Here is a 13,605-nt window from a genome sequence, read left to right on the forward strand (position 1 = left end):
TTTTTTTTTTTTTGAGATGGGGTCTTTCTCTGTCGCCCAGGCTGGAGTGCAGTGGTGAGATCTCGGCTCACTGCAAGCTCTGCCTCCCGGGTTCACACCATTCTCCTGCCTCAGCCTCCCAAGTAGCTGGAACTACAGGCGCCGCCACCACGCCTGGCTAGTTTTTTATATTTTTAGTAGAGATGGAGTTTCACCATGTTAGCCAGGATGGTCTCCATCTCCTGACCTCGTGATCCACCCGCCTCGGCCTCCCTAAGTGCTGGGATTACAGGCGTGAGCCACTGCACCCAGCTGACAACTTCTTAAATACTTATATTGACTACAGAGAAATATATTGAAGTAGAATAAATACGAGTTTTAACTTGCCTTTTTTATATATATTAAGAAGCTTAGTTTATTCAAAACATCTGTCCACAAGCTTTTAACTCTAAGAAGGCAAGCAATTAATTACATGTTAAAATTTATAACCAATATTTTCATTTTGTGTGGATTGAGTACAGAATTGGGTTTGTGTACCACGTGGGTTCTTCGTGTTACAGAAAGACTTCTGAGCATATACGTGTATGTTTGTGCCCATACCGTAGAACTTGAGCCTCATTTTACCAATAGGGCCCTTATAGAGCTTTATAACTCTCCACCTCCACAGCCCACAGTCAGTCATAATTACATAGAGTCCCAGATCAACAATGCTGTGCAGAATCACAGCATTGAGCTCCTAGTGGCAAAATGCGACCCATGTGATGACAGTGGAACTGAGAGTGTGGTTTCCAGGCCTGCACTGGGAGGGAACAGTGGGTGGTTTGGAGGCCGTACCTTTATGTTTAGAGCGTGATTATAACTTCTAAGACAGTGGAAAGGCTGTGGTTGCAGTGATCCTTGCTTCCCAGCTAGCAACCATACCATTACTGGTCAGAGATCTTTTTTGGGATATTATACGTCATGGTTCCTTTCACTCTTTTCCTCGCACACTTCTCTTCCCATTTGCTTCTTAAGTTCTGGGAGGAAGGGAGGCCAAAAGAGAACAAGGCTATGGGAGGAAAAATCCTTTTTATGCCACAAAGTAGCCATTTTGCTGACTTCAAGAAGGTTCTGTTTGGTTAGGAGACAGCTTTTTGTTTAAGGGGAATTCAGATGTCCTGGGGATTTACAGCTTGCACAAACCCCCTGGAAATGGGAAGGGGCTGCGTGGCGTGTCAGCAGGGAGAATGTAACTCCTCTGCTGAATCCTCCAGAGGTAACAATCCTGGAATTTAGGGAAAGGAAGAGGCTGGTGGTGATCCCTGGACCATGCTAGATTTTGAACTCCAAATAAAGGAAGGTGGGGCAACTATGCTTCCATGGTGCCCCCTCAATTGGTGATCTATTGAATTTCCATAGTATAACAGGGTTTGGAGTGAATCAGAATTGCTGTTGGAATGGTATTTTGCATTGTAATAACTAAGGAATATAGCTCATGTTCAAAGCCTAAGGAAAATATTTGGTAGATCCAAGATTAAGGCAAATGTGCATTGAATGCAAATTTGGATCCAGGAGCATGGGGCTTCAGAAAGTAGCAAGTTGACCAGCAAATGTTGGCAGGTAGAAAAAAACACTTATAAGGAGAAATTCAGAATTTAGTTGTTTTCCTTGCTAAAACCATAGAAAGAAAAGGAAGGGCCATGGAGGGAAGACAGGAGAATTATTGTAGTGCAGAAGGAGATGCCAGATCATGACCAACCCCCAGGACAAAGGCAGCAGTGGGTTCCTAGTGTCAGGTCCTAGAGGAGCTAAAGGCCTCGCTCCTGGTGCTGGGTTTGAAGAACAGGCTTTACTGGTTATTTTATAAGAAGAATTAGTGCAAGAGATAATAAACTGCTCCTGTTTTGTGGGTGTCTAACACGTCCTCTAAATAAGAGCTTTCCAAAACGCTATGTTGGGTATCAATTTATATTAGTGTTTTTAAAGTAAAACCACTATCAATTTGTTTTTAAGAAGGAATTGTTTCGATAGAAAAGTCTAATTGGCTAGAAAAGCTGGCTTGTTTTATTTAATTCTCATAACGACTCCACTTGACACTTCCAAATTCACTTCACAGATGAAGAAAGTGATGCTCAGGAGGTGATGGCAGCTGCCGGCAGTAGCCCAGCCCATCAGCGGCAGCACAAGGTCCCCACCCGCTTCGGCCCATGTGCTTTCTGCTTGGCTACTCTGGGATCCTGATAGGTCATTTGTTTGATGCTTTTGCTTCGCCAGAGCAATCATTTCATGTTTATTTTCATGACTAGGAACTGTCTTCAAAAACAGCTTCTAATGAGTCAAAAATAGTTAAAATGGCAAGGGTGGAAAACTCCATGGGTCAATAGAATCATGAAGTGGGGAGTGCGTATGTCTGTCTCTGTCTCTCATTCTCTCCCCCTTCCTTTGCTTCCCTTTCTGCCCGCTCTCTTCCTCATGGTCCCTCTCTCTTTTTCTTTTTCTGCTCTCTCACTGTTCTTCCCTTTCTCCCATTCTTGCTTTTTCTTAAGTCCTATTAACAGCTTTGTCTGTATGGCATCATTTTTACTTGTCAGCAATCTGCTTTGGCTTATTCTTAGTCATCGTGCTTGTCTTTCCCGTTGGAGGACAGCCCAATCAATCCTTTTCCATTGTGTCAAAATGGGACAGTAGCAGTTTAATGACTGAGTCCGTGAATGAATTGGTTAATACCAAGTAACAGAGCAACAGATAAATGCACTTTAGGTCCTTAATCTTAGGCAAGGAAAGTGAGGAGACTCAGCCATTTCTGCACTCCAGGAAGAAGGCCCTCTCTGGGCTCAGTCTCAGCAGAGCAGCAGGAAGCACAGCTGTGGGAAAACCCAGGGTATATTTAGTGTGGCCCCATTTGAGCTGGGCAAGTCTGTCACTGGGTCCCGGCAAAGCATCCCTTGCTATTTGTGTGCCATGGCCAGTGTGTGTCCTCCCAAGACAAAGGAGGCTCGGGCTCTCTGAGACAAATTTGTCACTGGGGGCCTTTTGCCTCAGACCCTGGTCCTTAAACCAGGATGCTGCTAGAAGGAGGCCTAAGGACAAGCAGAGAGGAGTGACTCCCAGCGTAATGGATAGCTCTGGACACGAATGGTAATGATGACAGAAAGCTCCTCGCAGAATTGGGATCTGCCTCTGCTCCCAGGACAATCAAGGGAAAGCACCTAGACCAGGACCCCGCCAGCAGCATCCCCCTCCTCAGGGGCATCGCAGCCTCAGGACCTTAGGACAGGCGAGCTTCTTTCTCTGAGTCCCAGCTCCCTCCACTGTAAAACAGACACAATCTGCCCAATACTTCCGAGATGTTGAGGATAACACTGAATGAGCTGTGAGCATCTTTTGGAATCCTGGAGTGCTGGGCTTTATAAGGAATCATCGTTACGTGAAAGTTCTGGTTTGAGGGGCACTTCTCATTGTAGTTCTTATCAGGTTGAATTTCCACAACCAAAGGAGTCAGTTGGGTTGGAAAAGTCAGAAAACATTGATTTTTATACTTCTTGTGTGCCATGTATTGTTCTAGCTGTTTTACATGTTATTTTTTAATCATCTAAAACCCTGCAATATTACCATGCATTAGACTGATGATGTAGACATCATACTTTTCAGTATTATGTTACCATCAGTTTAGAGGAGAGAACACTGAGGCTTCCTTTGGGAAGGTTGCTTCAGATCACACAGCCAGGGCCATGAGTTGAGAATGCCAGTTTCCATCTGTCCCTTCATATCTTACCTAAGTCCACAGAAGAGTGAGCATAAACTGATAGAGTCTAGAGGCCAGAGATGAGCCAGAATAATTTGTTTGGCTTTGGAATGAATTGAAATACACACACACACACACACACACACACACACACACACACACATACACATGTGTTGCCCTTTTCACCTGGCTTGTCTCTGTTCTGCTTTAGTTTTTCTCAGTTGCCAGGGATCTAGGATGTGGGTCAGCTGACAGTGTGTTTGTCCTGGAGCGGTCACCATGGGCACTGTTGGAGGAGACTGGTTCCCTTTGAAGAGATGCCTATGTAACATCCCGGCCTTGTCGTCGGAAGGCCTGGGCATGAGCTCTGAGTCTGCCCACACTGGCCCCATGATGTTAGCCAAGTGACTTCCCCTTAGTTAAGTCTCTCCTGGTCTCTACACCAGTACAGTGGAGTGGCTAGTTGGAATTGGGTCCCACCTTGCTGGTCTGAGAACAGGCTTGTTCTGAACATTCATTCCCAGTCATGTCCATTCTTGCTGTAGGGCTTTGGGGAACAAAACACAGGGCCAGAGGCAATGAGTGACACCAGAACTAAATGTCTGCCGATCAGCCGGTTCTTCCCAAGTTCACTCACTCATCTCCTGGAGGGGGTGCAACGAAAGCTTGTCCTCAATTTACTTTGAGATATATCCCTTGATATTTTTAAGCAACGCATTTGTATCCCTAACAGTATTTGCCTCAGGTCGTATAAAAATGAGTCCATAACCCTTGGGTGAGGCCCAGACTCCATTGGTTCTTTGGCTGCTGATAAACCGATCAAGTAATTGAGCCCAAGTGGATAAATGTAAGTCAGTTCTCATGCCAGCCTCATACAGATGTTCTCATTGATAATGAATGGTTATATAAAGTATTTTTACCTATTATCTCTTTAAAACTACCCAAAGTCCTGTGATGATACCATGACTCCCCCTAGAGATCAATGAGGAAGTGGGGCTTCAGACAAGGCAGACGAGCCTGAGGCCGGGATCCCCTCCACAGCTGCCGATGGAACCAGTGAGCTGCCTGGTGGGAGGCAGCTCCCAGACACCCTTTCATGCATACTTCTGAGCTCCCAGGGGAGGGAGGGACAGATAGGCTTTTAGTCCCCAATGGCTGAGACCCACAGGGTGACTTGGCTTTGCCAAACCCCCAGACCAGGAAACAGAGGCTATGGGAAGAACCCAGAGAAGGTGGGGTTGAAGAGGAGACTGCCACAGGCTTGAAGGGGAGTACACTGGAGTTGGTGAGGTTCCCGTAGCATCTAGGAATTTGAGCCCATCTGCACAAAGCTCTGTGAGGCTGGGGACTCGCTGAGATTGCAGAGGCAGGAGCAGGGAGTGCTGTGGAAAGACAAAAACATTTTGTCTTTGAGCCTTCTCAGTCTGTGCGAGACAGGAAATTCCTCAACTCTCCTGAGGCAGCCAGCTTTCCTGACTGCTGCGGCCTAGTGAGAGAAACAAGACAGATCTATCCTTTTCCAATCCTGTGTCCCCCAAGCCCACTCCCAGAGCCTCCGCCAAGGCCCCTGGCAGCCCTCCATCAAAGGCTGCGATGCTGAGTCAGGGGCACCGGAGAACAGCAGGGGAACATCTTCTAAGGGTACCGTCTTCCAAGGGTACCGTCGGGGGTTACTTGCTTTCACACTTAGGCTCCATCCCCTTCAATTTCACCTGCTTTGGGGGAAGTTTTCCTCCAGCCTCTTGGGCCTTCCCAGCCTCTCCCTATCCAGGTTCCCAGAGGCTGGGCTAGGAGAGTTCTACAGTAGGCCTGCTTTCATTTTCAGTGTCAACAGATAAAAATTCAGTGGCAACTTTGGAGGTGAGACCTGCCCAGATACATTACATACCCTGGAAACCTCCCCCAAGGCTCCGCTTCTTGAAGAAGGTCTAGTATTTGTGGTCTTGTGTTGATAAGAACCCAAAATGCCAGTGACCCTTTCCCCAGAAACTTAGGGTTTAAGTTAGAGATATCCTAACCCTCCCCTTCTCAACAGTCGCACCTGCCAAAAGCAAAAACAAAAAACGCTAAAATGGCATTTCTGAGATTCGAGCTGCCTGGCTCACAGGACCAAGGGAGAGACCAGAGGCTGGGCAGCCATGGCTTGTCCTGCACCAGGACTGTCCCCTGTGAGAAGTGGACAGCAGGGCCAGCCACTCTGCAGCCCCCTCCCCTTCAGCTCCTGTGAGGCAGAGATTCCAAGAATGAGGAAAGGCTGTTCACCCACCTCCACAAGAAACTGAATGCGGGTGAGGGGCCAGGCCTCTCACCCTCCTTGACTTGCCGACACACTCCCTCTCTCAGATTGACTTTTTCTCCCAGTTTTTATTGAGGTATTATTGATGTACAATAAACTACGTAGACTTAAGGTGTTCAATTTGATAAGTTTGGCCATATGCACACACATGAAACCTTTGCCATGATTTTTTAAAGTGAACTTCTCATTGCCCCCAAATGTTTCCTCATGCCCCTTTATAATCCAACCCCCCGTCCCCTGCCCCACAACACTCCTGATCTGCTTTCTGTCACTGGACTTTGCATTTTCTAGAATTTTATATACATGGAGTCATCCAATATGTACTCTCTCTTTGTCTGGCTTCCTTTTTTTTGTTTGTTTGTTTTTGTTTTTGAGACAGAGTCTTGCTCTATCTCCCAGGCTGGAGTGCAGTGGTGTGCTCATGACTCACTGCAGCCTCAACCTTCCAGGCTCAAGTGATCTCCCACCTCAGCCCCCCGAGTAGCTGGGACTACAGCTTGGTGTCTCATTCAACGTAATTATTGTGAGATTCATCCCTGTTGTGGTACCCTCAGTAGTTCATTCTTTTTTGTTGCTGAGTAATATTCCATTGTATGGATATATCACAATTTGTTTATTTACTTACCTGTTGATGGACATTTGGGTCATTTCTAGTTTGCAGCTATTTTGAATGAAGCTGCTCTGAACGTTTGTGTACAAGACTTTGTATGGATATGTGCTTGCGTTTCTCTCGGGGACATACCCAGGAGTGGCATGACTAGATCCTAAGGGAAGTATATGTTTAACTTTTTAAGAAACTGCCAAACTGTTTTCAGGAGGTTCTGTACCACCTGCCATGTATGAGAGTTGCAAGTTCCTCCACATCCTTGTCAAGACCAATTCCTGGGATGTGATGTCTTTTCATTTTTAGCCATTCTAATGAGTGTAGTGTCTTTGGCTTTCGTGAGGTGCTTAAAACCTCCTAGGATGGGACTGGAGCACCACATAATTATAGAAAATGATAGAGAAGCTCTTCAGTTCTGTCTTATGAGAGATAGCAAGATGTATTATTAAATTAAAAAGATGTCAATTACTTTGTATAACGTGCTTTCATTTACTTTTTTAAGAAGAAAATAAATGCCTGTTTGCTTCTATATGTTACACACACAGATCATCTCTGGCAAGATGAACAAGAAACAGAAAACTTGTTGCCTCTGAGGAGCGATGACTTGTGGCTGGAGGATGGGGTGGGAGGGAGATTTTCCATACTCTTGGGTACCTTTTGCATTTTGTACCATGTGAGTGTATCATTTATTTGAAAAACTAAATAAAATGTTTTAAAAACTCACAAACTTATAAAAGCTCATTGTTCATTCTTGGCTATCAGGCAAGAACATCATCACTGCCAAGCAGAGAAATGGGAGGCATCTTGTTCCTGATGATCTCTAGGAACTCCAAACACTCTTTATCTGTTAGCTGCCAGTTTCTGGTGGGAACCTGAGCATCAACACCGTCGTGTACCAATGGGTCATTCAGTCTGTGTTTGTTGAATGAATGCATGAATGTTCACCCCACGTTCTGTTTTCTACCACACAGAAAAGAAGAGTAGCGGGAAGAGCGAGTACCTTCTGCCTGTGGCCCCCAGCAAGCCCTCTGCACCCATCTTCCTGCAGGGCCTCTCTGATCTCAAAGTCATGGATGGAAGCCAGGTCACTATGACAGTCCAAGTGTCAGGTCTGTCTCTGCAGCTGTCTCTCTGGGATTAACATGAAAATTGGTTGCAATGAGTATTGCTCTCCAAGGACCTGCTCACATCATTGATCCACCAGAAAATCAGATGGGACCATCAAACGATGGACCCAAAGAAATGGAGACTCTTGTCCTCTCTTTTCTGCCTTCTCTGGGTAGGATTTTCTGGATTCATGATTAAATGGTCCAGAGGAAGAGGATGGCCATATAGCTAGAGCAGTAAGAGATTAATTTGAAGATATAGTGTGGTCAGTGTAGCTGGAAGGTAATTTGAAGACTGGTACAAAACCAGATTATGGGCCGGGTGCGGTGGCTCATGCCTGTAATCCCAGCACTTTGGGAGGCTGAGGCAACAGCGGATCACAAGGTCAGTAGGTTGAGACTATCCTGGCTAACGTGGTGAAACCCCGTGTCTACTAAAAAATCCAAAAAATTAGCTGGGCATGGTGGCGGGCACCTGTAGTCCCAGCTACTCGGGAGGCTGAGGCAGGAGAATGGTGTGAACCCGGGAGGTGGAGCTTGCAGTGAGCTGAGATCGTGCCACTGCACTCCAGCCTGGGTGACAGAGCGAGACTCCGTCTCAAAGAAAAAAAAAAAAAATTGTGAGAACTTCCCAAATCTCAGAAGATGTTCTCAGTTGCTCTATTCAAATTTTAAGGTCCTCCTGACAAACCCACAAGGTAGATCCTGTTCGAATTCCTATTTTACTGATGGGGAAGTGGAATCATAGAGAGTTGTTGGAGTGTTTCATCCAACATCACTGTATTAAGTGCAGAGTTGCTGCATGGCCGGGGAGGACCTCCCTAACCAATCCCCCTTCCTCTCCTCCTGGTTCAGGGAATCCACCCCCTGAGGTCATCTGGCTGCACAATGGGAATGAGATCCAAGAGTCAGAGGATTTCCACTTTGAACAGAGAGGCACTCAGCACAGCCTTTGTATCCAGGAAGTGTTCCCGGAGGACACGGGCACGTACACCTGTGAGGCCTGGAACAGCGCCGGAGAGGTCCGCACCCAGGCCGTGCTCACAGTACAAGGTGAGGCTGACCCACTCAGAGCAAGTGGGAAGGAGGAGCTGTTGCAGCCTCTCCAGAAGTGATTTGGAGGCAAGGAAACCACATGAGGCTACTTTGTTCCCACTGTGGGCCGTCTGCTCCCTCAGTCCCACCCCAGCCCCGGAGGCCAGCTCCCTGTCCAACATCACAAGCTCTGACTGAGTGGGGCTGCCCTTCCCCGCTTTCTGAAGTCCCTGCCCTCTCTGGGTTGCTGGTGCCAAGGTGCATAGAGTACTAAGAGGGAAATCTGTAATATACTTAACAATTTGGCAGTAATAACTTTTGAGGTGAGTTATGGGCTTAACAGGGTCCTTGCCATTAGACAACAATATTTAAGAGGAGAGACAAATTAAGCACACATAAAGTGAGTGACAACTCTTAATCACACACATTGGATGCAGATCATGAGCACCTGGCTTGGTGCCCCTGTGCCTTCTGGGCTACCTCCCCTTACTTTGGATATACAGTCATGCTCATATTCTCCTCTGAGAATGTATCCAAGATGGATGTGCAACGAGAAGGGTGTGCTGCATTTGTGTGTCCAATCACAGTGATTTCTGGACAAGCTGTTACTTGGGTGACATGCTATCTTCCCACCCTTCACCGCCATGGAGAATTGAGTGGACACGGCCTGCTGAGGGGCCTCCCTGTTTAGCTCTGCCCTTTGCCACCTTCCAGAACCTCACGATGGCACCCAGCCCTGGTTCATCAGTAAGCCTCGCTCGGTGACAGCCTCCCTGGGCCAGAGTGTCCTCATCTCCTGCGCCATAGCTGGTGACCCCTTTCCTACCGTGCACTGGCTCCGAGATGGCAAAGCCCTCTCCAAAGACACTGGCCACTACGAGGTGCTTCAGAATGAGGACGTGTTCACCCTGGTGCTAAAGAAGGTGCAGCCCTGGCATGCCGGCCGGTATGAGATCCTGCTCAAGTGAGTCTGCATGTCCGGCCAGCCTCCCTTAACCCTTCCCTCCAAATTCCTAGCTCCCCTAACCTGGGTCTGGGCAGCCAGAAGAAGCACAAACCGATATGGGGCTTGGACTTCCAGGTAAAGCAAGTGCAGGCTCAGTGCTGCTCACAAGCTTTTGCTTCTTCCACTTCAGTAGAGCAAGTGTTCATTAGAACCTTCCCTTTTGAACTCAGTTCCCCAGAATCCTGTCTTGTCGCATCCTTGTTCCCCCATTATGTGGCCTATGGTGAGTATGAAGGAAGGAGGAATGGACTAAAGTTGGAAAAGCAGGGGGAGAGAGGGAACGCATTTGTTATCTATCGTCGTGTAACAAATTACCCTGAAACTTAGCAGCTTGAAACAACGTTTATCATCTCCCAGCTGGGAATTTGGAAGCAGCTTAGCTGGATGATTTTGAAGTTTCAGTCAGGATGTCGGCAGGGGCTGCAGTCTCGGAGGCTTGACTGACACTGGAGGACCTGCTTCCAAGGCTCACTCCCGTGACTGTGGCAGGAGGCTTAGCTCCTCACTGGCTGCTAGCAGGAGGCTTAGCTCCTCACTGGCTGTTGGTGGGAGGACTCAGCTCGTTGCCTTGTGGACCTCTCCGTGGGGCTGCTTGAGTGTCTTTATGGCATGGCAGCTGGCTTCCCCAGAGCTAGTGATCGAAGAGGGAGCCCAGGTCGGAGCTTGCAGTGTCTTTTAAGACCTACCCTTGGAAGCCACACACCATCACTTCCGACTTTGTTAGAAGTGAGTCACTAAGTACAGTCCATGCTCAAGGGGAGGTAAATTCAGTTCCACCTCTTGGAGAGAAGAATTTGCAGACATTTTATAACTGCCACAAGGTTACCTTTCCCCATTACTTTTTTCTCTCCTTTTCAAGGTCTTGCTAGGTTATGTGGGCAGGTCAGCTCCATGAGGCACACTGCTACATGTCCAGGCCTAGAAGAGTGGTGAGCCCATAGTCCACACTGGGTAGCTATTCATTAGATGAATATGATTCAGAAATGCTCTTTTACCTGGAAAATGCTCTGTCTCTTAAAATCCTATGCCAGCCCTGGATTGAGGGAGACAGAATGCCTTCTGTGGGTCCTGGGGTTGGATCAAAGAAGAGCATTTGTCTGCACCTAACCTACAAATAGGAGGCCGTACCACATCCTGAGGATGGTTAGACCTGTCCTGGCCCGGGTGCCTGACCACGTTGCAAGGGGCTTTCTCTCCTGTACTTTTATCATCTCCCCATACTGAGCCCATCATGTTCACAGCTCTGAGCTACAAATAGGCTCTAGAGCTAAATGCCAAGGCTACTGCAAAACCCAATATGTACCCCATCCCCTTAGGTCCTTTGTGACCATGTGCTTTATACCTTATCAGTTATCTTTTGCTGCACAACAAACCACCCCAATACTTAATAACTATTAAAAATAGCTACTTTTTAAAAAGCAGTTTTATTATTTCTTAGAGTCTTTGGGTCTCCTATAAAGTTCTGCTGATTTAGGCAAAGCTAATCTCAGCTGAGCTCAGTGACATGCCTGTTGCAGTCAGCTGATGGGATGCTTGTGGGCTGCTGGTCACCCTACTGTTATTAGCAGTCCACTCAGAACGCATCAACTGCCTTTGCCTTATGCTTGAACTAGTTATTACCAGGAAGGCTACTCTGCCTCCAAAATGGGGAGAAGGTACACGCTTACTCCCTAGGTCGGTACAAAGAATGGAAACCGGTGATGTGTAAAAATACCTGCTGATGATCTTGTCTGTATAGAAGGAGAAGCACTTTGAGATAATACTTATGTTACTCAAGCCAGACATCCTAGAGGAGATGAGCTTGTTTTGGGGTTTTGATGGAAAAGGAGGGTTGAGTCTTGGTAAATGTGATAAGGCTTAGCTGTTGAGTAGGCCGAACAAGAAAGGGTGGGGTGGGGGCAGAGCCAAGCAAAGGGCTGTGGGAAGTTTGCCAGGCCAGAGAGGAGGCGTGCACCAGGAGGTCGGCAGGCAGACTGTCTGGGGCCAGCTGGGGACAGTCATAAAATTTAGACTATCCCAGCTGGAAGGGGCCTCAGAAGTTATCTAGCCTCATCATCATTTAATAACAGGGGAAACTGAGATCTCAGGGTCATGGATTTGCTTGTGGCCACCCAAAGGCAAGTAACAGAGCCCAAGTTCAAGCCCTCATCTTTTGACTGAAATCAGATGCTCTTCCATTCCTTATGGCTCAGCATGGAGAGTTTCTCCCAAGTGCACAGGGAACTGGAAGGACCTGGGAAACCACACGAGAGCCTCCACCTGTGCAGCCTTTGCCTCTTTTTCTTCCCCGAAGTCCAACCTCTTCATTCCTTTCAGAGGCCACTGCCCTGGCCTTGACTTTGTCCCCACCTAAGAAGAAGCAAGTCTGTGGAGAGTTTCCTGAGGGTACGTGCCAGGCCTGCCAGAGACCTCGCTCCTCCAGCGACCTAGACCCAGGGCAGGGTGCCTTTCGAGGGGAATGACTGGATGGCTAGGAGGAAGCCAGCCACTGGGGTCCAGTGTGCAGGGGCAGAGGGCTGGGCAGATCCTGCCTGTCCCTGCTAGGTTTGTGAGGTAGGTATGGGTGGGTACTTTCTGCCTCTCTTCCCTTCCTAGCTCTTGTCTACTGAACCAAAAGGGAAATGATAAAACATCTGCTCAAAATTCCAGCTGGAATACTTGAAACACTTGATACTTGCCAGGAAATTAGTTTTTGTTTTTGTTTTTTTCGAGATGGAGTCTTGCTCTGTCGCCCAGGCTGGAGTGCAGTGGTGCGATCTTGACTCACTGCAAGCTCCGCCTCCTGGGTTCACGCCATTCTCCTGCCTCAGCCTCCCGAGTAGCTGGGACTACAGGTGCCCGCCACCATGCCTGGCTAATTTTTTGTATTTTTAGTAGAGACAGGGTTTCACTGTGTTAGCCAGGATGGTCTTGATCTCCTGATCTCATGATCCGCCTGCCTCGGCCTCCCAAAGTGCTGGGATTACAGGTGTGAGCCACCGCACCTGGCCGAAATTAGTTCTTTAAACTGATTTTCCATATAAAACCCATCCAAGAGGTAGATGATTCAGGATGGGACAGAATCCAAGGCTTTGTAACCAGAGTGGGACTCTTATTCAGGGCTTCGTTAGCAGAGGCAAAAGGACTCTGTTTGTCTGTGAAAGTTTCAGTATATAGGATGACAGCCCTGTATGCTCTGTGGCAGCTCCTGGGATGGGGCCTCATCTTCAGCCCCAGCCCTGATTTTGTAACTGAGTGTGTGCAGTTGTCGAAGATGGCCCCAAGACCCTGTTCCAGCAGCTTAGGTGATCTGACATGTGGGTCCCACACAGGAGGCCACTATGAACTTTGTAGGCTGCAAATGAACCCACGGTTTGTCTTTAAGGCCCAGCAGAGATGTAAGTGTATGGCTGTAGGAATGGTTACCACCAGATCACCCCCACCACCGGATGTTCCACCTAATGGGTCAGCCTTGGTATCCCAAGTCCTCCACCTTCCTCTGACCCCTTAGCCTGCTGGGTGCCACAGGGCAAGGCCTGGGGCTGGACTGGGCGGGAGCCCTTGAGAGCCTTATCTGAGTCTGTGCTCCCCAGCTTGAACACAGGTCATGGAAAGTGACAGAAGCCCTTACCTGTTTCCCCCATGGGGAGAGTCGGCTTACTCCACCTTGGGGCACAGGGCTGGCCACTGCCAAAGCCTCAGAGGAGTCCAGCTGGGGTAAAGCAGCCATCTGGGCAGCGTCTGCTCCTGATGTTTACATCTGGGCAGTGTTCTACTGGTGACAGGAGAAACTCTGCTGAGGAGATGCTGAAAGGACTGCCAGGCAGACACAGCCCTCGGACATCTCATCTTCCTACTCCATGTCAACCCAAGCAC

General features: G+C 48.0%; 1 protein-coding gene across 1 annotated transcript in view; it reads left to right on the forward strand.

Annotated features, from left to right (window-relative positions):
* The window catches only part of MYLK (myosin light chain kinase), a 188,890-nt gene that overhangs the window by 84,360 nt on the left and 90,925 nt on the right, over positions 1-13,605 (forward strand). The window contains exons 12-15 of the mRNA XM_017855305.1: positions 7,575-7,712; positions 8,565-8,762; positions 9,459-9,708; positions 12,044-12,135. Coding sequence (XP_017710794.1) covers positions 7,575-7,712; positions 8,565-8,762; positions 9,459-9,708; positions 12,044-12,135 — 678 coding nt within the window. The remainder of the gene's footprint in view (positions 1-7,574; positions 7,713-8,564; positions 8,763-9,458; positions 9,709-12,043; positions 12,136-13,605) is intronic.

The sequence above is a fragment of the Rhinopithecus bieti genome, unplaced genomic scaffold (genome assembly GCF_001698545.2).
Source record: "Rhinopithecus bieti isolate Rb0 unplaced genomic scaffold, ASM169854v2 scaffold_39586, whole genome shotgun sequence".
Lineage (NCBI taxonomy): Eukaryota > Metazoa > Chordata > Mammalia > Primates > Cercopithecidae > Rhinopithecus > Rhinopithecus bieti.